General features: G+C 31.5%; 1 protein-coding gene across 1 annotated transcript; it reads left to right on the forward strand.

The window, feature by feature from the left end:
- The first annotated feature begins 9,613 nt into the window (after nucleotides 1-9,613).
- LOC122598158 (disease resistance protein RUN1-like) lies at nucleotides 9,614-25,602 on the forward strand. Its single transcript, XM_043770759.1, has 5 exons — nucleotides 9,614-10,456; nucleotides 22,149-23,244; nucleotides 23,327-23,689; nucleotides 23,795-24,517; nucleotides 24,664-25,602. The coding sequence occupies exons 1-5, from the start codon at nucleotides 9,900-9,902 to the stop codon at nucleotides 25,375-25,377; spliced, it is 3,453 nt and encodes a 1,150-aa protein (XP_043626694.1). The 5' UTR covers nucleotides 9,614-9,899; the 3' UTR covers nucleotides 25,378-25,602.
- Nucleotides 25,603-26,429: the final 827 nt, after the last annotated feature.

Here is a 26,429-nt window from a genome sequence, read left to right on the forward strand (position 1 = left end):
AACCATTTTGTAGTTAATCGTAACTTCTTCTTTTTAATTTTTTGTCGTACGTGAGTTAATTATAGATTGCCAATAAAACTGAAAAGTGTAAATTAATTATATTTAAATTGGGTGAAATTGTAAATTGGTGATGAAAACCAAAAAGTGTAAATTAATTGTTTTTAAGTGTAAATTGGTGATAGAATACCAAAAAGTATAATTAATTATTTTTAATTTGGGTTAAAGTGTAAATTGGTGATGGAAAATCAAAAAGTGTAAGTTAATTATTTTTAAATTGGGTTAAAAAGTGTAAATTAATAGTTTTAGACTTGGTTAAAGTGTAAATTGGTGATGGAAAATCAAAAAGTATAAATTAATTTAGATTAATATTAAGAAATTAAAGGATTAATAAAGATGGAGGATCAGACTAAAAAAGGGGTATTAAGGGTGTAGTGTACCCCCAACCCCCTCTTTTAGTTATATTATACCAACCACCTCTTTTAGTTATATATATATATAGGGTAAGCTAACGTGAGAACAACAAATATGGAGAGAACCGTGAGAACCACTAGTTTCCCTCCCTCTTTTTTTGTGGTTTTTATTTTTTAATTTTAATTTTTCATTTTTTGAAACTTTTTTTTTATTTTTATTTTTGTAAAAAATCATATGGGTTACGTGTTAAGAAAACGTATGGAGATGGTACGGGCGTTGCCATCATCCTTTCTAAAGGGGTTGTCACCGGACGCTTATGGGAATGGTATGGATTAATTTGATATATGGTACGGGCATATCCTTTAACTCTAATGGCAAATCCCTTAGAGATGATTTTTTAATGGTTCTCACGGTTCACACCATATATATTGTTCTCACTTAATCCCCACACTATATATATATACTAGGTATTTTACCCCGCGCGATGCGCGGCTAGCTAAAAAGATTATTTTATACATTAGTAAATAGCTATTCTATAGGTTTATTATGTAAAAATTGATTATGTTATAGTTCATGGTTAATTCATGTATCACTCTGGTTACCTTTGTTTTTTCGGACATGTCGATAGCAGAGTCACTTAATCTACTATAGTGATTACACATCCTTTCTAAGAACATTTAATCTAAGATATTTTGATATCATCAACAACACCATTTGTGTAGCCATAAATCGCGTAAAAATGTATTCACCTTATAGATTAACACTACAACAAATCAAATGTAAATCGATAATGTAGCATGTTATCTATTCATCAAGCGTAATAATATGTACAAAGTAAAAAACCAAACATGACAAAAATTTAGTCATATAAAATACACATAAATTTAGTCATATGAAATACACATAAATACAATACGAATAAGTAAAAAAAACCCAATAAGATAAATAAGAGAAAATCATTATAGTTTTTGCTTTTTATTATATAATAGACTTTGTTCTGTGATTAGAATAACAACCAACTTTAGTTAAAGTTTCGGCAAAAAGAAAAAAAAAGGAAAAAAAAAGAGAAACAACAAAATTCTTGTGTATATAATTATGATTAATATATTATATTATATTTAATAAAATAAAATAGATTATTTTGAGAATAAATAAAGGTTATAAAATAAATATATTGTAAAAAATGTATGGAGATGCCACGTAGGATAAAATCCTATGTGACAATATTTAAAATTAGCTTTAAATTGAAAGAATGCTTTAGAAGGCTAGGATTCTTATTGTTTTAATATATATATATATATATATATTATATATATATATATATATATTATCTTTTTTGTAACTTGAAAGCAAATTACTGCCTCTATTTTATAAGACAAGAACATTTGGATATATTTATTCTTTTCATGTTGAGATATATACATACATGCCACACACTCACATCCCACCTAAGCAAAAACATTGGATATGACTAAATAACACATTACACATGGATTTACAAATTATCTCTCTTGGGTCAACGCACGGTTGACATAATTCAGGCGCAACAAATCCTTGATATAACTCATTTAGATATAAGTTACAACTTTATCAGCACATTCCATATATATTCAAGATAGAAATTCTCTAAAGTTGATTCATTTTTATAGCTAAAGTTGGGCCGACTTTAACCCCTGAAATAAAACAAGAGAAAGTACCCGCGCGTTGTGGCGGTGAGATAGTGAGGGTGATAGGTCATTAAGTGTGATATGTCATAGGAGGTGATAGGTCAAAAAGTATGATAACCAAATGCCTTAGCCATACGGGCTCCGCCCTCTGATTTAAAACTTCGTCAAAAGTACATCGAATGACATCTCTAATGTAAGAACATGAATTTTTAAGAACATCCATATAATTTTTATAATTTATCGATGTACGGTTTTTGAGATAGAAGATTTTGAATGAATTATGAAGAAGAGAAAAAAATGAGTGGTTGAGATTTGAGGAGAGAGATGAATATTAAGTCGAAAGTTGTGGGACATTGATATATGATACACCATGCATTATCATGTGTACATTGTTGAAATAGTTGAAACCTTATTTGGTTTATAATATAGTATAGAACTATAGATCAATAGTCAAGATTTTAATATCAAGTTTGAATCTTGACCTTTGATTTAAAAAAAAAGGTTGATGATTCTCTATCTTTACCTTTAAATTTGATTTTAACTTTAGAGGATATTCATCCTAAGTTCTCAAATAAAACTTGAAAATGAGGAACCCTAACTCAAATAATCAAAATAATGTAATTTAACTTCACTTGGAAGTCAATAATACAAACCGAACATCACTTTTCCCTTTCCAAAATTCACCGCTCAAGAATAAAATTTTTTTTCAATTTTTTCAATCCCTAGGTAGATGTTATGAGAACATTAAAACCACAATCCTCAATGAATTCCATGACTTGTAGTTGATTGAGTCATTGTATAATAGCCTAATAGGAATGAAGATTCTTTAAATTTAAGATCAACTTTATAAGTAAAGTTGAACCAATTCAAACATTTGAATTAAAATTAAAAGTCAAGATTCAAACTTAATCTTTAAAATCCTAACTTTTTAATTTAATCAAAATTTAAGATTTATAACTTTACTTTTGTTGATATCTAACTTTAAAACATATCAATCTCATGAGTTGTATTCATGTGAAAACATAAAATTTGGTGAAACCCAAGAGCTAAATCTCATCCCTTGGATCAAAACAGATCTACGACAAAAAAAACACAGAGGGGTATTTTTGTCATTTGACACATTATCTTACTTCTTTGCTATCTAGTTCCAAACACATACACACACACACATACACACATATCTCTCTTTCTCTCTCACTCCCCCTCTTGGAAAATCACCACTAACATCACCATCACCACCACCACCACCACTACCACCACATCGTGTTTAGGTCACCATCGTATTCTAATCGAAATGGCACAACCATCATTTTCGTCGTCGTCATCATCTTCATCAGTCATCATCAATGGATCTTGAGATGTTAATATCAATGAAAGATGTATTGAATACGAATATTACGACTTTGTGATATGTAAATTCGAATTTTCTCAGGTGATAATCAAATGTAATTTGATAATATGTGATTAGATCTATTTTAACATTTGAACTTGTTAAATTTTATTAGTTATTCAATTGGCTTTGTTGTTTGGTACTATATTGCATAGAAGGTGTTTGATGAATTGTCTAAACCAAAGTTTCTTATATATGATTTACTATCAAATCACATTTGATTGAGTATTGTATAAAGTGTTTGATGAAATGTCTATATCAATGTTTGATAATATGATTTAATCAACTTTATGATTCTGAATTAAATTTTTTGGTATATAGGTTTATGGATATAAACTCATTTTGTTTTGTGGAAATGTATGAGTAACATCAAATTCGATTTGTTATATGTTATTGTTTACTTTTATGTTCATAATCATATTTGATTATGTATAGAAATTATAGAGATTTCTGTTTTTGTAACTGTATGTGTAAAATCATATTTGATTTTGTATATAAATTCTATAGATTTGTGTTTTGTAACTTTGTTTTGTACAATCAAACTTGATTTTGTATTGAGGTTTTAGTTACTTGTGTTTTTATGCCTAAAATCATATTTGATTTTACTCTTACAGTGTGAAATTCCTATATATAACGAACTATTCAAAATCAAAAATGATTTTACGCATACATTGGGAAAAATCTATACAAAATCATATATGATTTTACGCATACATTGGGGAAAATCTATACAAAATCATATATGATTTTTTATAACACATTGAGACAAAACCAAATGAGCTCCATACAAAGAAAACCATTTAAAATCAAAAATGATTTTACCCATAGAGTGTCAAAACCCTATACAAAATCATATATGATTTTATTCATACATCTAGACAAAAAAAGTGAGTTCGGTATCATTAAACATATATGATTTTGTATATGCTTCCGTACAAATAAACTTATTCAAAATCAAAATTGATTTTAAGCATACACTATGAAAAATTTATTCAAAATCATATATGATTTTACGTATAAATTTGAGACAAGGCAAATGAGTTCTATACAAATAAACCTATTTAAATTCAATTTTGATTTTATGCATACAGTGTGAAAAACTTATACAAAATCACATATGATTTTACGCATACATTGTCAAGAAAATATACAAAATCATATATGATTTTGTGTAGCACATTGAGTCAAACCAAATGGCTTACTTAAAAAGAAATTTATTCAAAATCATTTTTGATTTTAGTCATAAAGTCTGAAAACCTATTCAAAATCAAAAATGATTTTACACATACATTGGGGAAAAGTTATACATGATTTTGTATAACACATTGAGACAAAACAAAATGAATTACATATCAAGAAACCCATTTAAAATCAAAAATGATTTTAAGCATACAGTGTGAAATACCCATACGAAATCATATTTGATTTTATTCATACATCTGGACAAAAGAAATGAGTTCGGTATCATTAAACCTATTCAAAATCAAATTTTGTGGAATTTCATTTGTGTATGTAGATATATGGAATTTCATTAAACCTATTCAAAATCAAATCCGAGGGGAAGTGTGATCATGAGGGCCTTCGGCCCCGTACTTTAGTTTAGGGTTAGCTAACAGCTAACCCTACGACCTCAAACCCTAAACTTAAGCTTAATTTCTAATCAAAAATAATTTCACATGTATAATGTTAAAAATCAATGGAAAATCATTTATGATTTTATGCATACATTTTAGAAAAGTTGCATTCTAAAACCCTAAAAGTTAAACCTTGGTGGCTAAAAGTTAATCCGAGGGGGAAGTGTGATTACGGGGGCCTGCGACCCGCACTTTAGTTTAGGGTTTGAAGTCGTAACCCTAAAACTTGAAACCCTAAACTAAAGCTTTATCACAGGGGCCTTCGGCCCCGCGCTTTAGTTTAGGGTTTAAAGTCGTAGGGTTAGCTTACCACTTCAAACCCTAAGCTAAAGCTTAATTTCTAATCAAAGATGATTTCACATGTATAATGTTAAAAATCAATGCAAAATCATTTTTGATTTTATGCATACATTTTAGAAAAGTTGCATTCTAAAACCCTTAAAGCTAAACCCTTTGGGGCTATTAGCTAATCCGAGGGGGAGTGTGATCACGGGGGCCTACGGCCCGCGCTTTAGTTTAGGGTTTGAAGTCGTAGGGTTAGCCTACTAACCCTACAACTTCAAACCCTAAACTAAAGCTTAATTTCTAATCAAAAATGATTTCACATGTATAATGTTAAAAATCAGTGCAAAATCTTTTTTGATTTTATGCATACATTTTAGAAAAGTTGCATTCTAAAACCCTAAAATCTAAACCCTTGGAGGCTAAAAGCGAACCTGAAGGGGAAGTGTGATCATGGGGGCCTTCGGCCCCGCGCTTTAGTTTAGGGTTTGAAGTCGTAAGGTTAGCCTAACAGCTAACCCTCGACCTTCAAACCCTAAACCCTAGAGCGGGATTTAGTAGGGGAGGGACGTGGAAAGTCAAATTTGATTGGGAGGGGGAGGGACGCATTCTAAAACCTTAAAAAGGACACCCATTTCGGAGCGGATGGAACTCATTTGTTTTGTCTCAATGTGTGCACAAATTCAAATTTTATTTTGTATAGGTTTTTGAAACCATATGCGTAAAATCAGTATTGATTTTGTGTAAGTTTCTTGGTATGAGCTAAATTTGTTTTGTTTAAATGTATGCATAAAATCAAATTTGATTTTGTATAGATTTTTATACCGTATGTGTAAGATCAATTTTGATTTTGAATAGGTTAGTGATATGGAACTCATTTGTTTTGTCTCAATGTGTGCAGATCAAATTTGATTTTGTATAGGTTTTTAAAACCGTATGCGTAAAATCAATTTTGATTTTGTGTAGGTTTCTTGCTATGGACTAAATTTGTTGTCTAATTTGATTTTGTATAAGTTTGACACCATATGCATAAAATCAAATTTGATTTTGAATAGGTTTCTTGATATAGAACTCAGTTGTTTTATCTAATTTCTTTATACATAATCAACTTTGATTTTATACATAAAGTTGTAAAAACTGAAATCACTAAAAATATCAACACAATCAAATTTGTTTTGTCTAAATCTATGCATAAAATCAAATTTTATTTTGTATAGCTTTTTACACTGTATGCCTAAAATCATTTTTGATTTTGAATAAGTTTCTTTGTATGGAACTCATTTGTTTTGTCTCAATGTGTGCACAAAATCAAATTTGATTTTGTATAAGTTTGACACCATAGGCATAAAATTAAATTTGATTTTGAATAGGTTTCTTGAAATGGAACTCAATTGTTTTGTCTAAATTCTCTATATATAATCAACTTTGATTCTATACATAAAGTTGTAAAAACTGAATTCACTAAAAACTTTGATATAGAACTCATTTGTTTTGTCTAAATGTATGCATAAAATCAAATTTGATTTTGTATAGCTTTTTACACTGTATGCCTAAAATCGTTTTTGATTTTGAATAAGTTTCTTTGTATGGAACTCATTTGTTTTGTCTCAATGTGTGCACAAAATCAAATTTGATTTTGTATAAGTTTGACACCATATGCAGAAAATCAAATTTGATTTTGAATAGGTTTTTTGATATGGAACTCATTTGTTTTGTCTAAATTCTCTATACGTAATCAACTTTTATTCTACTCATAAAATTGTAAAAACTGAAATCACTAAAAATATCATCACATAATCAAATTTGATTGTAGGCATATAGTCACAAACACACAGGTAACTATAAACTCAGTACAAAATCGAATTTTGATTGTACAAATAAAGTTACAAAATCAAAATCTCTAAAATTTCTATACATAATCAAATTTGATTCTAGACATAAAGTTGCAAAAATAGAAATCATTAAAATATCAAAACATAATCAAATTTTATTATAGACATATAGTCAAAAACACACAGGTAACTAAAAACTCAATACATAATCAAATTTGATTGCACAAACAAAGTTACAAAACACAAATTTAATAAATTCAAATTTTAGAATATATCTATGTACAATCAAGTATGATTGGTTGTACAATCAGTAAATACGTATATAATCAAATTTGATTTAGTACATACATTTTGGTTTAGACATTTTATCAAACACTTTGTGGGCAAAATCATTATAAAATTTTAAACAACAACAACCAAGATACAACTTCTTATCATATAAAAAACAAAAATAAGAGAAAAAAAACTACAAATCATGGATAAAAATGGTTTGTTTATCCATTTTTTATATAAAAAAAACATAAACTATATCACTATAATAATATTTAAAACATCATCTTTCACTTGTTGTTGTTGTTACTAGTCGTTTGAGATGAAGATCCAGATTGTAGTGGTGGTGGTGGCGGTCGGATATGGTAGTGGTGGTGGTGGTGGTCACCGTCTAAGGAGGAGAAAAGAGGGAGAGAGTGTGTGTGTGTTTCCATCAGGAGGAGGAAAGGGGAAAAGAAAGTTTTTTTTTGTTAAGCAAATTTACATATATGCCCCTCCGTGTTTTTTTTTTTAAAATTAAGGCATTAGTTTTAATCCTAGCCATTGATTGAGATGATGAAATGGCTAGGATTTGATCATTGGGTTTCATGAAAAATTAAGGATTCAAATAAACATTTTCCTCAATCTCATATATAGTAAGTGGGTAGGAAACTCATCACTACGGCGTTTGTAGTAAAGCTACGGAGTATTTACTACTTTACATTCTCTCTTACCTATTCTTTTATTTCTCTTTACAAATATTGGATATATAAGGGCCCATCAAGGCATTTTAGCATGTTATAGCATGAAACCGAATTACTGAAGTACAAAGTATCTCGAAACATTAGAAGGTCATTTATGTAATAATTGCACCAAAAGCTTCTAGCTTTATTAAAACGCTAGCTTGAGAAGCGTTTAGAAAAGTAGCTTTTTGTTAAGTTTAAAAGCTTGTAGCTCTTTATCAAACACAACATTTTAAAAGGTATGAACTTTTTCTTAAAAGCTGAAAGCTTGAAACTCTAAAAAACTCCTAAAACTTGCTGCCAAACATACCTTAAATCAATGAGAAGGAAGCTGCTTGTGGGCTACTGGGTTGTGGCAATGTTTGGACAACAAATCATAAAGATCTTTTCATAGCAATTTACATATAAAGGGAATACCAATAAGTATTTTTTAAACTTGATTTTTGTTTAATGTGAAGGTTTTATGTATTATATATATATATATATATATATGAGAAAATGTTAGATAATGTTAATATCATAACGTTACACTCACAAAACCTCAAATCACTTTTTACATATGTCAGAAAGCCCTCATGAATTTTATAGTTTGTGAGAACAATATCATCTAAGCTATCCCTTTTATATGTAAGCAAGAAACACATTGAATGTTTTTTCATATAACTAATTGAGCAAGAACTTCATAAAACATATATGATATTAAATATTTTTCGTTTATACATATTGTTAAAAGCTACAACTATTTTACCAAACATTAAATTACATCTACCACCTACAACTACCAGCCTGTAGTTATAGCTACCGGCCACTAGCTACCAGCTTACAACTAGTTTTGCCAAACATACTCATAGTCTAAAAAGACAAAAGCAACCGTCGGGATTCTGTCTTAGATACAGTGTTGTGAAACTCAGCCGATATGGCCGATATAGCCGAGTCGGATTGTGTATCGGCCGACTAAAGATACGAGTTTGATATACTTGTTCTGAAAATCGATCAGGGTTCCAGACTCGGGTCAACTTGGTCAAAACTGGGTTGTATCGGTCAAGACGACTGTATCGGATCGGGTCAACCAAAGTCATTTTTTTTTTATTTCTAAAGCTTTTATCAATTATGTTAGAGTTTGTAGACAAATATGTTTAAGTTGAAAAATTATGTTATGTTTAAGTTTGAAGTTTTGTATATATTTTTAATTTTTTCTTACGTATAACTTCAAAAACTATTATTTTATGGATAAAAAACTCACTATTCACCGATTAGATTCCGCTCCGATTTTTAAAAAATCCTGACCCTCCCTCCCTAATCCGATTCCGATTCCCAAGTTTCTCAATCTTGCTTAGATAATAGTCCAACCAATAAAGCATCTAACAAAATTACGTTGTCCTCCACTCGTACATCAGATACTACTTTTTCCATGTGAAAACTGAATGTGTACTTTAGCGTGTCGACCGCAGTTTCTGCGAAGCTGCAAGGATTGTGGTTTAATTTCCTCTTGTTCGTTCGAACTACTTTTCATTTCAACATTTCTTCTCCTTTGCTTTTCTTTCTAAATTAAAGCAACCAGTGGGGGGACACGTTGGTTTTTCTCATTATATAAACCCAATTAATATCAATTCTTTCTAATTTATTGTCTAATTAGCCATCCATTTCAACATGATTTCTTTACTTACTTAATTTATTCTACATGGCTATATATGCTGTTGAGATCTCCTAATCCATCATCATCATCATCACATTTGATGTCTAACTGTAGTTATAGTTATGATGTTTTTCTAAGTTTCCGAGGTGAAGACACTCGTAAGGCCTTCACTGACCATCTCTATACAGCCTTGAAGCAAGCTGGAATCCGCACATTTCGGGATGATGATGCCATGGAGAGAGGGAGATTGGTGAAGCCAGAACTGGAGAAAGCCATCCGGCAGTCTCAAGTTTTACTCATTGTTTTCTCAAAAGGCTATGCAACCTCCAAGTGGTGTCTTGATGAGGTTTTGATGATTATGGAACAATATGATGAAGAGAGGTCTTCCACTAGTACGCGTCGTCAAGTGGTCCCCGTGTTCTATAACATGGACCCTGCTGATGTTCGAAATCAAACGGGTTGCTTCGAAGAAGCGTTTAAGGTTTATGACGATGAGGTAACACGGGAAACAGATCTTCAAAAGAAGAAGGAATTGTCCGAAAAGGTGGAAGCCTGGAGGTCTTCTCTTAAAAGAGTTGGATCCGTCGCTGGATTGGTACTCGGGGAAAATGGGTATGCATTCACCTTATAATATTCTAGTATTAGACCTGTTTTGACTCATAAATATTTCTACTAATTGATTTTAAATACTATAAACATCCCTAGCTATAAGGCTATAATCATATTATCATCACAGGTTATTCTTTTTAAAAAGCACAAAATCAAAATCGATCGTATTGATCCAATAAATGTGTCAATATCAATTTTTTTAACAGTTTGTGACTAGAAATAAAACTATTCTGATTTTTCTCTACAGTAAACTTACCATGAATCCAGGACTATTTTTTCTTTCCTAATAGTTGTTTGGTTCCATTTTTTATGTCAACAATAACACAACATAGTACAAGTAATAATAATAACTTTTTAAACACCAACAATATAGTTATAAAAGATATATAATGCAAATCTCTTGCTCAATAAATCTCAAATGTTTAAAGCTAACAATGGATTTGAAAATGAATGGTGTTTCACACATTCAATATGCGCAAACAAATAGAAAAATCTATTGTTTCGAGAGTGATATCCTCCACTAACATATCGATGATAGCTAGGGTGTATATGGTATTACCCATTATGTGTGACCAATTTCTCCAGAAATTATAACATAGAAACAAACACGAAAATATTAGATCAAACTTTAGGAAAAGAAAGAGTAGAATTGTTAAAATATGTTCACACAAAACACACCATACACATAATTCAAACACAAGTCTATTAATCAATATGTAATCAAACACACGAAAGTATGAAAATTAAAATTAATCAAATTACTACAATACCTTGAATTAAACTATCGACATCAAATAAAACTTTCAATGAAAACCTTAGTTAATCCGAGTTAGTTAGTTATAAAAATAAGGGTAAGATACGGGCATTTGCCTTATCCATCATGGCTCCGCTATAACACCCATATACTGACGGGCTACGTCTGTAGCTTACGAGCTACGTCATCCGAAAATAAGTTACTTTTTAGATTTTTTAACTTTTTTTTTGAACGACTAGGTTAAAAGGAAAATAAATAAAAAATGAGTAAAATAAAAAAGAAAACAAGTAAAAAAAAAAAAAAATCAAGAACAGAATTTTTTTAATTTTTTTTCACTTTAAGGTACCTTCTCTTTTGATCTCTATTCTATCTATATATATATATATATATATATATATATATCAAAAGTTAAAATGGGAAAAAAAAAACTTTCGAGAACTAGTTTTTAATTAATATGTTAAAGGTACTATTGTCAATTACTCAAAGCAATTTAATTATTTATTAACTATAAATAAAATTCCCCCATGAATAGCTTTTCCTTCACTATTAATTGGATAGTTTCAATTTGGATTCTCCTTTTATAAACCCATATCCAGGAACTTGCTAACGAAAACACATGTTCAGCCTTTTTTGAAACTCACATGCTTTCTGGACACTAATTAACTAATCTATTACTTTAAGTTCATCAAAAAGATAATAGGAACAATATATGCAAAGCAAAAAGTTTGAATACACTTTTCTACACGACTTCAAGTCGATAAAAGGCACATGCACCGTCTATTGAAGATAAAATTTATCAAGTAACAACAAAATATACTCCTGTTAAATTATCACACATGTACATCCTTTTTGAAATTTGAAGCTAATTTCCTGACCTTAATTAAAGAATTGATTACTGTAATCAAGTTCATGAGATCAATACAACATCCAGACAAATACACAAATAACATATTGTCTTAAAAAAAATGTGACCTTCAAAGTAGGCACCGACAATTGCAAACACAGCTAACAACTAACATAAAATAAACTAACATAATTTATTTATTTTTTGGATGTATTCGGCACATAATATCCTGAATGATATTGTGTTATGTCATCATCAATTTTAATGCGTACTCTTTCGCAACTTAGCCAGCCTTGTCTTCTATATTTTACTTTTGATCTCCAATCCACATTCCTGCTTTGCACCATTATCTCCCATGTAGGTTTCCATACGCATCATCAGTCATCACAAAAATCCCGTCATTGATTTCATTTTAGTTGTCTGCCACTTCATTTCAAGTATTTTGGAAGCTGCAGTCACAATTCTTTTACATTTAGAGTTTCCTACGCTCTTCGATACTCCACAAACACCTTGTTCTACATTTTAAAATTCTCTCTTTATCTTTATATAGTGAGTCCTACAAAGCTTTCAATAGAACTTACAAATTGTAATTCATTACCTGTTTTCCTGGTAGTGTTCCCTAATTTTCTTCATTGTTCCTATCCTTTCATTATCAATAATATATCTATTTTTCCATACCTAAAATCATAAAGTATCCTATAGTAATGCCATCGTACTAAAATTGGGAAAAACACTTGTAGTTTAACACGTACACGTGGTCTAATCCGAACCACGTAGATAATATAAAAAGTGATAACACAATTGTACAACACTAAAACACATGTGACCATCTCCAAAACCACATATAAAACATATTAACACATCTTGACAACTTAACAAAACAAAAATCTTAAAGTGTGCGCGTATAGACTTATGCTAAACCAACAGAAAACACGTTTATAACACATTTATAATAAACACACATGATCAAATCGGAACCTTGCGGGTACAAAGTTTTAACACATTTGAACAACACAAACAAGACATGTGGCTAGCCCAAAAACCATATATGTAACACATTAACATAGGTGGGCAACTTAGCGGAACATGTGTCTTCTTGTACGTAAAATCGTGGATGAATAGAATTTCGTCTAAGAAAGTGTTGCATAAAATTACACTCAACAAATTAATTTTCATCAAATCGTCCACAAGATTACATGCCAAGGCAAAAAGATATCACTAGCAATCGTAAGTAAAACCATACATGATTTTTCTATGGTTAGCTAACCTCTTTCAAAATGTGATATTGTGTCACAAAGTAAAGACATTTATATCGACAAGATTAGACGTAAAAAAAAATTAAAAAATCAATAGCATTAGAAAGCCATCATGCATGAAAGCAACAATTTGCTATAACCAACTAAACAGCTATACAGATTCACAAAACTGAATCGCGTAATGTTGAAACACGTCGGACCGTTTAAATCACAATCTAAACAACTACAAACGTGCGGAATCCGATTGTAATTGTCTTTGAGGATTCTAAATAAACATGAACATATAAACACGAATTGAATGATGAATAAGAGATAAGAACAGATGCAAGACTCGTGTATATCATTAATCATATGAACATTACACCAAATTGAGTATACATCTGACTGGCACGGGGTATAGATCTCTACCCCGTGCGAGATGAATAATTTTTGTTGCAACTTAAACCATTAACCCTAAATTGTAACCTAAGTCTTGTATATATAGGCTGCTACATGGGCTGAGCTTCTATCACGTTCGTGGGCTTCAAGTTCCTTCGCACGAACTAGTTGCCTCATGCTGACGTCATCACGACCTTGATGATGTCTTCTCTTCATCATAATCAGCCCTTGGAATTGTATTGCAACGAACAATAATCTATGCACGAAATGTGCATCTACAGACTCCCCCTTTTCCGTTGCAATAAATTCTTGATAAACTCCGATAATCATTAGCTATCGAAAAACCTGAATCCACTGGCTCTCCCTCAACTGATGACGTCGAGTCTTCTTGTTGAAACTCGATCTTCTGACATCGCATCCTGATCTTCAAACTGCAAAGTCTCTGTCTCTCTATGACAACCAACTAACCCAACACATCTCATTGTAGCTCTCTCCCTCAACAGCTAACCACCTCCGAATTAAGCATCGCAACCTTCCACTTAGGATCGTCACCTGAGAAATTAATCTCGCCTTGCCTAACCGGCATATAATAGAGAAGTTGAATTTTCAACAATCAACATCAAATCAATCAGCTATCACAAAGATAAGAAACTCTACAACCTGAATCACAAAATGTAATACCATAGACCCTGTCTCAAATAGCAGCATCTAACTCCGTTATGTATCTCCACAACTCTACTAATTATCAGATCTCCCCTTTAGTTATATAAACCGCTAATCACATAAAGATCTTAATATCGCAATTTACTTATTAAGATGCCTGATTATCATCCTTACATCATGGAATATAGATAGGTTCAATCTTCAAGTACTCAAATAACAAATAACCAGCTTCATCATTTCAATACTTCAACAAAGTTTTAACTATGTCTCGTATCTTCATTGCTCCAATACTTCGACAACAGCTGCTATATAGAAGATCATTTATTGAATAGTGTTAATCAAAACTGAAAACACTATGATCTTCATTACTCGAGAGTTTTGAAAGTGTAAACACCGTCAATTGTTAATTCTAACAGATAACACTTTGATCACCACTTCGTCTCAAGTATATCAGAGTTTTGCGGAGAAAACCGAAGAACATTCTTGAAATTTTTATTCCCCCCTTTTCTCGGCAAATACTCTCAAAATCAGCCTATAATAGGTTACAGTATCTCTCATTCTTGAGGTTCTTCAAAATGCTTAGAGTTCACGATGTTTAAAGCTCTTCGCCAAACAGGGTATACCCGTTTTCCCTCCAAATTTTCTGGGAAAACACATTTACGTGAAACATTGGTATTCACGTAAATTTTTATTAAAAATGTTGTGGGAAAAGTTTGATAATTGCCGAAAATTTTCATCCAAAACGTGCCGAAAACGCACAAAAACGGACCGAAAATTTTTCGAACGCTACCAAACTTCAAATCTTCATGAATCATGCCATTTTAAGACCATGGGCAAAAATTATTATTATTATTATTATTATTATTATTATTATTATTATTATTATTATTATTTTTTTCTACTACCCTGTCTTGTGTGCTTCAAGGGATATGTATGCACACAACTTGGAACCTCTTTGTTCAATCTGTTTCTTGTTATAAGATTCAAACAAGGAAGTAGATATCTTCGTGATAATGCAAACACGAACCTGTTTCAGATCGACATATCATCTTCAGCATGACGTCAGCGTGAAGTAAAGAATACTAAGGCATGACGTAAGCACGAACTTGATTATAAAAATGTGATTATCTTCGTGGTGATGTCAGCACGAGGGAAGGTCCTCTTCGTGATGATGTAAACACGAACTTAATCAGAATTCATGATATTTTGTCCATGAACTCGTGGTGACGTCACTGTGAACTTAATCCACTTCGTGCTGATGTAAGCACGAAGTCAAACGAAGTAACATGCGAATAATAGCCACTAACGAAGTTGCACGAATTTCTTCATCTTCACGAATTTAACACGAATTTGGCAGAAATTCCTTAATACAGATCGTAATTGAAGACTAAAAACGTCTTCCCTGCTCTGATACCATGTTGAAACACGTCAGACCGTTTAAATCACGATCTAAACAACTACAAATATGCGGAATCCGATTGTAATTGTCTTTGAGGATTCTAAATAAACATGAACATATAAACACGAATTAAATGATGAATAAGAGATAAGAACAGATGCAAAACTCGTGTATATCATTAATCATATGAACATTACACCAAATTGAGTATACATCTGACTGGCACGGGGCATAGATCTTTACCCCTTGCGAGATTAATAGTTTATGTTGCAACTCAAACCATTAACCCTAAATTGTAACCTAAGTCTTGTATATATAGGCTGCTACATGGGTTGGGCTTCTATCACGTTCGTGGGCTTCGAGTTCCTTCGCACGAACTAGTTGCCTCGTGCTGACGTCATCACGACCTTGATGATGCCTTATCTTCATCATAATCAGCCCTTGGAATTGTATTGCAACGGACAACAATCTATGCACGAAACGTGCATCTACACGTACATAAAAAATGAAAACACATGTGACAAACCCGAACCACACATGTGAACATGACAAAAACACATACGTTTACATTATCATATCGCATATGTTTACATTTTCGAGAAGTACACATGATAAAGTTAGAACTTATACCATACGTTTGCACTGCAATAAAGGTCGCTTGATAAGGTAATTACTTCGTGCACTACGCATAACACATTTGTACCACATTTAAACCAAGTTAACCTTATCACACATGTTTAATTTTCCAGACACAACACAAAAAAACAAACGTTGCAAGCAAAATTTACTCACACATGTTTAACCATGTTAACCTTTTTGACGCCATAGTTGTACCAAACACATGTGACCAACTACATTTACATACAAATAATCAGGAAAAAAAAGGAAGAGGGCAAAATACTCACTCCCAACAAACATTTACTAAAGGAACATATGTTATCATCACTTTATAGGAACTAACACTCGGGCACATATGTTATAACTTTACTTTACGGGGCAAGCGACCCAATTTATTATGGAAAAAAAACACAAAAAAGGCCTGTGTCACTCCCAACAAACACTCAGGAACATATGTTATTACTTACACTAACAAGTGACCTAATTAACAAAAATATAACACCAAAATCTATTAACGAATCCGTAGATAGTATTGATGTACCTTCATCAAAATCACCGATTAAATCAAGATGCATTTCCTTCTTATTGGTTTATTTGCTAAACGATTTCATCATCCTTACCCTGTCACTCCTACTGACTGTTACTACCAACCAAAGAAACAAGAACCAAATATGAGTGAAACACATATAAACTACGAATAAAAAAGAAAAGAAAAGAAAACAAAAAGGGTTAAAAAGTTACATTTGTTAGTCTTTATCATATGGGATGTAAAACCTAATGTTTATACTATCAATTGATAATGGATTATTAGTAGAACACACATGCACCATGGATTTTTAGCTTCATTTGCCGATTTTGTGTTAATTTTTGGATTGTATTGAATCTTCATAGAAAAGAATTTAGAAAGTGAGACATTTGGGGAGTTTTTTCCCTTACCGTGAAACACAAATACAATCTTTTTTTTTTTAATTTTTAATTCCAACTCTACCCTTCCGCATGTTTATATATTCAACTGGTCACACATATTTACTCAATGGCATGTATCTTTTATATGTTCTTTGAGTTTTATCTAACCAAGTAATATAGATAGATTTACAAGGGTTTTATCTTTTATTAAACTAAAACACAGTTGCTCTAATAATTTATCGACCAATCACAACTCTCGATTCTTTAAAGTTGACTTTTGTTTCAATTTTTACTTTACTTACACTTTTTTATTTTCCATAACAAATTTACACTTTTTACCCAATAATTTTAATAATAATGAATAAATAATTATAGCTAATATATATCCGATAGAATAATAGCTAATATTTTTCCACCAAAATAATAAGTGATATATATCAAATAGAATAATAACTATGAGGATTATATATCCAATAATATGTTTTATCATATAAGTATAAAATTAATTAATTCAAAGTAAATAAAATTTAATGTAAATATATTAAGATTTTAAGAGTAAATATAGTAATATTTTTTATTGAAGTGTTTAGTAATTGTCATTCAAAAGCACAATCAATTTATATAAGTTTCATCAAGTATTATCTAACACAAATAAAAATATTTACATTCAAAATTAGAAAAGTTAAACTTAAAAAGTTCAAAATATGACACTTTAAATTGGACGAAAGGAGTAATATTTAATTAAATATTTAATATAACCACAATATGGACTCTAGATATCTATCCCAAACATAATAACAGATTACGATATATAACATCCTTATCCTAAACACAATAGGAATCACAAAACATGAGACAATCAAAAGCAAAGCACGACTTACCATAGAGAGTTATTTGAATACTAAATCCAAATCAATACGAACTCCCTTCAAGATTCATTTTATCTCTCAATAAAAAACGTACAAATTTTCTCCTTTATTATATAGTAGTTTTGCGTATTAGTATTTAAAGTTACAATTGTCACTCAAATCATGAGTCCTAATTGTTATCAAAAAATATGAAAACAATCTTAACTGTTATCTAATTATTATAGGACGGGTGATTGAAAATCAATATATTCGTGTTATGTCACTCAAATCGTGAATGTCAAGTAGAGAATCACAATTATGTTTATATTTTAATTCTTGATTATTCTTCATGATAGTATCACATTATGAGTACAATTGGTTTCAAAAATTATATAATATAGAAATTATTATAGCATGTGTCTTGTGGAATGACTACGACAAACAATTCCATCTATGTCTCAGCTAATAATGACAATAACGAATATGTGGTTATTGTATTACAACTTGTAAAGTATAACACTTGGAACCGTATATTTCAAAGTTATAAGGTTTTATGACTTAAATGTATGAAAATCTAATATTGATAATATCGTAAGTCTTGTGGACACGATGGATACGGGTCTAAAATCTAGTTTAGATTCTAAATAGAGTACTTTTGTTAGTGATTTAGTGACGCCACAATAAAATTTTAATTTTTAGTTTTTTACGCACTTATGTTTTTCTAAAGGACTAATCGCTAATCCCCGTAGTTGAACTGTTGTTGTTAAATGATCTTTTTTTTCTTTTTCAAACGCCCCGAGTTTTTAATTATTTGTTTGGTTTTAGTTGATACATGAAAACTAGATGTAGTATTACCGAAGAAGATGGAGTAATAAATATGGAAATGTTTTCATTAATTAGTGTTAATATTTAGTTGCAAGCAGAACATGATAAATAGCTCTCTCCACAAAAATGGACTGTTGGCCCTCACACATTTATTATACGGATTAAGATCGTTATAAATTTATTTGGTAAGTTGATACATCATTAACTAAATCATTAGTCAAGATTTAAAAACCAAGTTTGAAATTTAACCTTTGATTTTAATATAATAATTGAGGTTGTCTCAACTTAACTTGACTACGAGACAACTTAAAATAATATTCATCCCACATTATACACAAAATCTCAAGTTTTCAATATACAAATATATGAGGAACCCAAATTCGAAAACTTGAATAATCAAGATAGTTTTCATGTTTATGAGCTGTGTATCGTGTATGTGACGGCGATGGTGGTCGAGGTTGTTGTTGGTGATGGCCTATGGTGTTTATTGATAGTGGGTACAACAACCCCTTTTACAAAAAATATATACAAAAGGGTGGTGTTTATAGATAGTGGGTACACCAACCCCGTTTACAAATATATATACAAAAGGTTCCATTTGTTGGTCTACAAATTATAACATATTTAAAGAGAATTCGTCTTAACAGTATTTTTTGTCCTTATCTAAAGTTTTAAGTTAAATACAATATTTGTCAAATAAACATAAAGTGGGGCTTGGTGAAGTGGTTTGTGTTTTCGCATGTGGGGTGAGACTGTGAGAGGTCACGCCTTCCATTTTCTTTTTGTTTTTGCACTTTCCCCTCTCCTTTTTTGCTTTTTTTTTTCCTACCCCCTCCTTTTTTTTCCTTTTTTCTTATAGCCTCTCCTGTTTTATTTTTATGTTTTTTTTACCCCCTAACCTTATATAAATTTTTTACTCTTTTTTAACATTTGTTTTTTTATACTTCTTTTTACATTCTACATTTTGTTCTTTAATAACTTTTTAAAATGCTATACATTTTATTCAACTGCTTTATATTTTGTTTTTTTATTCTATTTATTTTTTCTCTTTTTTTGTTGCATTATATATTCGTTTTTGTTTTTTAAACATTAGGTTTTTATACTTTTTTCACATGTAACATTTGATTTATTTATAACTTTTTCATTTAGTTTTCATATTCCTTTTTTTTTCTCTCTTTTTTATTTTTTGGTTTTAGTATATTCTTTTTTTTTTCTTTTTAACATTTGGTTATCCCCGGCCGTTATTATATATGTATTTTTAAGTGTCCTTTTGATCTCTCTGATTAATATTATGATAAACCAATATAAACACTTATAAAGTTTAAGAGGGGACAATGATTTGTGAGTGTAGCTAACTAAGCCAAAATATCTATGTAATGTAACCATCTTTAAAGTCGTATATGCAATGCAACGAAAAATGTATTTGTGTCTATGTGATGTATGTAACCAGCTAATCTATAGGTTACCGGTCATCAAAAGGTTAAAACATGGTTTATTTCATATAAAATGACAAAAAAAAACTCAACTACTTGATTAACTATGGCTAAACTGTTTTTATTTCCTTTTGATTAGCCATGGTTAATCAAGTAGTTGAGTTTTTTTTGTCATTTTATATGAAATAAATCATGTTTTTCTCTACATCATATACATCATCAGATCCTGATTACTATATCTTTTTTCTTCTTCACCACCGCGGGCCACTTCTCGTGTTTTTGGGTATATATGTATAAAGAGCGTGTAGGGTTTTTTTTGTCATTTTATATGAAATAAACCATGTTTTAACCTTTTGATGACCGGTAACCTATAGATTAGTCGGTTACATACATCACATAGACACATATACGTTTTTTGTTGCATTGCATAGATGGCTTTAGAGATGGTTACATTACATAGACATTTTAGCTTAGTTAGCTACACTCACATATCATTATCCTTTTAAGAGTGTACAAACCAGTTTTCTTTTTATGGTAAATATTAATAATGGCGTAGAATTTTCTCTGTACTTACAAGTAGTATAAATATAAAGTTTTTAGTCACTCAAAAATGTGAACATTTTACATATTTTTAAACGTGTATAGTAGATTATCGTTTATATTTATGAATGTAGACATGTTTTATATGTTTAAAATTGCGGATAAAGAAACAAAACTATATGCATTTTTTTGAAAGGGCATAGAACATGCGTGTATAATAAAAGTTATATTTATGGTAAGAAAATTCAGTCACTAGTGTCTTATATATACAGTATCATTTTTATGTATGTATGTGATAATATATTAGTGATTGTTCTTGGGGTGTATTAAATTCTTTTAAAAAAAAGTAAGTGTTTTCATGTAAAGAGAGGATTCCCTCAAGTTATTTTCCGAACAAGTTGAGGAAATTTTGATCTTTGATTAAAAATCAAAGGCCAAGATTTAAAGATGATCTTTAAATCTTGGCCATTGATTTTCATCCAAGGTCTAAATGTTAGGATAACTTAGGGAATCCCTTCCCTTTCACGTAGCAAAATTATAATTAGGAAGGAAAGAAAAGGAGGAGAGGTTCAATTATTTTGTCAAAGGTTTTCTTCCAACTTTTGAGATGATTGGAAAGCAAACAAAATGTTGAGGAAATAGCTTATTATTAGACTACTAAAAAACTATCTTGACGTGTCTTTAAGCTTTAGCTTAATGGTTGAAATACCATCCCCATTAGCATGGGGTCTTGTTTTCAAGCTTTGGGGAACATAAGAATTAAGTCCCTTTATGAGGACTTGGGCCTGGATATATTCAGGTTCAAATTTGATGGGGCAAGGTTTACCCATATTAATCGTCATGCCTTCGGGTGGATTAGTAGGGGGTTTCTCCCTATCAGGTATTGAAATAGGCATTTCTACTTCAAGGGAGCTCTCTAGCGGGGACCCGGTTAAGGCAACGTATGCTAAACCTTCCATCGTCAAATCACGACACAAAGTTTCCAACGAAATTCACTTTTCAAAACAAAAAAAGATATCTTGATTCTCCATATATTTTGAAGCAAATTAAAATAAAAAAAAATTTCAACACATATAATTATATCTAAGAGTGTAAAGTTATTAAACTAAAGTTAAACTTATAAGATCTCATATCCACATAATATTCTATTCTATTTAATTATGTAGAGTAATATGTTGTTAGAATTAATTTAAGTTATAAAAATACTGATTGCATTGAATGGATAATCTAGGTATGAGGCCGAATTCATCAGCAACATCGTCAACGACATAAGACAGAAAGTGGACTACAATGCCCTTTACATTAGAGACAAACTGGTAGGAATGAAAGAAGATGTTGTCGAGATTGAATTATGGTTACAAGACCCGTCACCTAGTTCCACAATCCTTCTCATTCATGGGATGGGAGGCATAGGAAAAACGACCATAGCTAAATGCGTATATAACAAGAACTGTCGTGAGTATGATGGTTGTTGCTTTCTCAAAAGTATTAACGAGAATGGACTGCTTCGCTTGCAAAGTCAGCTTCTTTCAACAATTTGCAAGAGCCAAAAGGAAGAGACTATTTGGAATGAGGATGAGGGAACCACCAAGATTATGAAAGCGATACACAACAAAAAAGTACTTCTTGTACTTGATGATGTTGCAACACCGTCACAGCTAGACGCATTACTAGGGCCAGAAACGCTATATTCTGGAAGTAAAGTGATCATAACAACAAGGCATATGTCGTTATTAACTGCTTTCACGGTTCCTCCTAAGGTCAAAACAATTAAAACACTATCTACAAATGACTCTGTCGAGCTTTTTAGTCTATATGCCTTTCCTCAAAATCAACCCATTGAACCTTACTATAGTCAATCAGAACAAGTAAGGCAAGTAATTCATTACTGTAAGGGTCTTCCTTTGGCTCTTAAAGTGTTGGGTTCAAATCTACGTGGAAAAAATAATGCTCAATGGAAAGACGCCATGTCCAAGTTAGAAAAATATCCTCTTGATGTAATTCAAAGAGTTCTACAGTTGAGCTATGATTCTCTAGAAGATCAGCATGATAAAGATTTGTTCCTACATATTGCTTGTTTTTTTGTGGGGAAGGATGAAGATTTCATTGTCAGTGTATTAGGTGAATGCAAGCTATACCCTATTATTGGAATCAAGAATCTAATTGATAGAAGTCTACTATATATTGAATCTGGGAAAGTAGAAATGCATCAACTAATCAGGGATATGGGGAAAGAAGTTGTCCGCCAAGAATCACCAAAGGATCCTGGAAAACGAAGTAGATTATGGGAACATGAAGATTGTATTAACGTGTTGCAAGAGAATGTAGTACGTGTTGTATATTCTTTTAACTATATCATAACATATTTTACCATATATCCGTGATTTACCATTTTTCCCCCCTAATCAGGGTTCAAAATACGTAGAAGGATTCAGTCTTGATATGGAAAACATCGGGGATGATAAGTTACTATCAGCTATGAAGATGAGAAATCCAATGGAACATGGTTTTGAAAAATATATAGGCATAACAATGCCGAGGAATGAAACAAATTTCAACATTAGATCTTTTGAAAAGATGAAGAACTTGATGCTACTTCAACTAAACCATGTAACAATTGCTGGGAAATATAAGAAGTTGCCAAAAAAGTTACGACTATTGAGCTGGCATGGTTTTTCTCTTAAATCTATACCAGGCGACGTTCCTTTGGAGAAGTTGGTTGTTCTTGACATGAGTTACAGCAAATTAGAACGTGTTTGGGATGACTTTAAGGTATATCCTATGGCATCTCCTTTTAATACTTTGATTGTTGATTATTAAACTCTAGTTTGTTTTTAGGTAAGGTTATTAACATACATGTGGTTTTTCATGTCACAGTCTATTGATACTTTATATATCCTTAATCTTAGCTACTCGGTTAAGCTAATCAAAACTCCAGATTTTGGAGGACTCCCTGGTCTAAAGAGTTTGATCCTGAAAGGATGTACAAGTTTATCTGTGGTTGATAAATCGATTGCATATCTTGAAGGACTTGTGTTGCTTGATCTAACTAATTGTAGAAGCCTAAGAAATATTCCATGTTTACCTACATCCCTTGTATCACTTAAAATGTCTGGTTGCCCAAACCTTGGAGCTGTTGGACGTTTTGAATGCTCTGGTTCAACTTTATTACCATCTCTTCTGGTTGAGTTGAATATCTCCAACTGCCATCTGTCTGACAACTCTTTCCCGAATGATTGGAGTAATCTAGTCTCACTGCTGCTGTTGAATATTGATAGAAACAATGTAACTAACTTGCCAAAATGTATTCAAAGCCTACCTAGGCTTCAATGGTTGGGAGCTAGTCAATGTTCACATATCAAATCAGTTCTACGACCCCCCAAAACCCTCACATTCTTAGATATCAAATATAATAAGTCCTTGGTGAAAGTACAAGTCTCACATGGAGAACATACAGTGTGGAGTAGTGGATGCCAAAATTTAAGTTGCATAGAGGGTCGTTTCAAGTGGCAAACTATAGACAAAGTTGAGAGGAAAATAATACAAAACATGGGGTTAGGATCATCAAATGCATATGGAGGTATCGATTTTAAACAAAAGGTGTGCTCTGTTTTTTAATAGATTAATTAGTGTTATTGAATATGTATTACGTGCTAAGAATGAAATTAATCGAACTACATAATAGGGGGATAGTATCTGTGGACATATATGATGTTTTGTTTGACATGATGATGATGATGATGCAGGTGGTGTTTGAGTATGGGATATTCAGCACATGTGTCACACAGGAACAAATCCCTTCCTCCTGCTTCTTCATGTTTAAAGAAAGGGGTTCCCAAATATCATTTATAGTTCCTTCTCATCATCATCGGCATAGAATTATAAGTGGCTTCACCTTGTGTCTAGTATTTTCTTCAATACCAGACAACGGCAATAGTAGGTTGTTTATTGAATTATATAACAAGACCAAGGAATTGGAGTGGTTATATGTTACTGGAACACTTTCTAATAATGTAAAGGAAAGAAAGATAGGGGGGTGGATAAGTGTTTGGAGGTGTGACAATCTATTACATGCTGGAAATGAAATCTTTGTTCGCATTGTTAATAGATTTGATGAAGTTAGTAGGAAAGTAGAGGAATGCTGTGTGAACCTTATATATGAAGATGATGAAGATGTCGGGGACATGAAGGAGGGTAACGATAATGTCGTTATCAGTAGTGAATATAATGATGATGAAATAATAAGATGGAGTGATAAAGCGTATAAAGATATTTCTAATTACGTTCATCCTGACATGGAATATCGCTTCGGATTGATTAGGGACAGGGGTTATGATTTAGGACTGGATTATGATGAACGTTGGCAAATCTTTGGAGATAGAAGGAGTAAGGGGCCAATTAATGACGATGATATGGTTATCAATGATGATAATGATCCTGATGAGCGCTGGAAGTTCTAATCGAGTACATATAGGCCAACGAAATTTAATGACGTCCAGGCCTAATCAATAAAAGTCCCCACATGAGCGCCGGTCTCACTGCCCAAATATTATTATTTATGCATGTAATATATTTTGTGATCTGGGTTTTCTTTTATTTCAGACTTATTTGAATTTTTATTTTATTCAAAAATGACATTTTTGTTGGAAGTGATATCATGCAATTCATCTTCTCTCTTACAAGTATTGATGAAAAAATTGTACGGATGGGAAAAAATTCCAACTGTGTGGTGTTTGTAGGAACTTAACTTTATCTAAAAAACGAAGCCGAAATCCCTCTCCGATCCCAACTCTGATGGCCGTTTGATTATCTGGATTTAGATTTTTAGATAAAGTTATGTCAACTCTAATGGCCGTTTGATTTAGTTAGACGACATTTCCTTACATGGATTGATAGATACAAGTGTCGTAAGACTGTAAATGTTTGGATATAGTTGTACACGTTACTGCTAATCGGCTGAAGAAGTGGCCTTAACGTTACCTGCTATAACGTAAACTTTTATATGTGGCTTAGGCATACATAAACTTTTATAGTGTCAGAAGGACGTAAAGGGTTTAGATATTGATGTGGACATTACTGTTAACCAGTTGAAGAAGTGGACCTAAATTTCTAATGCAAGGGTAGATATTGGTTTTTTTCAATACCGGGAGGTTCTCGAAGGCATGATGAAGATGGGAGAGGTCAGTAGGTCGCTGCACGTTTGAAAGAAGTAGAGGTTGGTCTTGATGCTGCTGAAAATGCTAGACAGAATGCTGAAACAGAGTCTGCATTGACCAAAGAGAAGGTGGAGGCTTTGAAATTGGAGTTCAAGCGGTCTGAGTTACTGGTAAGTTAGTGTATCCTTCTATACATCCATTAATGGAATGAAACCAGAAATTTACATATGAATAACTTAATATAGTTTGCAAAGTTTGTTTTACATAAATTAAATTTTCTTGGGTCTTCTTGACCTTTTGTTATATGGTTTTCAATTATTTTGTTTATATGTTGGTTTAACAACAGTCTTATGTGT

This window comes from Erigeron canadensis, chromosome 4, assembly GCF_010389155.1.
Source record: "Erigeron canadensis isolate Cc75 chromosome 4, C_canadensis_v1, whole genome shotgun sequence".
In the NCBI taxonomy this organism is placed as follows: Eukaryota; Viridiplantae; Streptophyta; class Magnoliopsida; order Asterales; family Asteraceae; genus Erigeron; species Erigeron canadensis.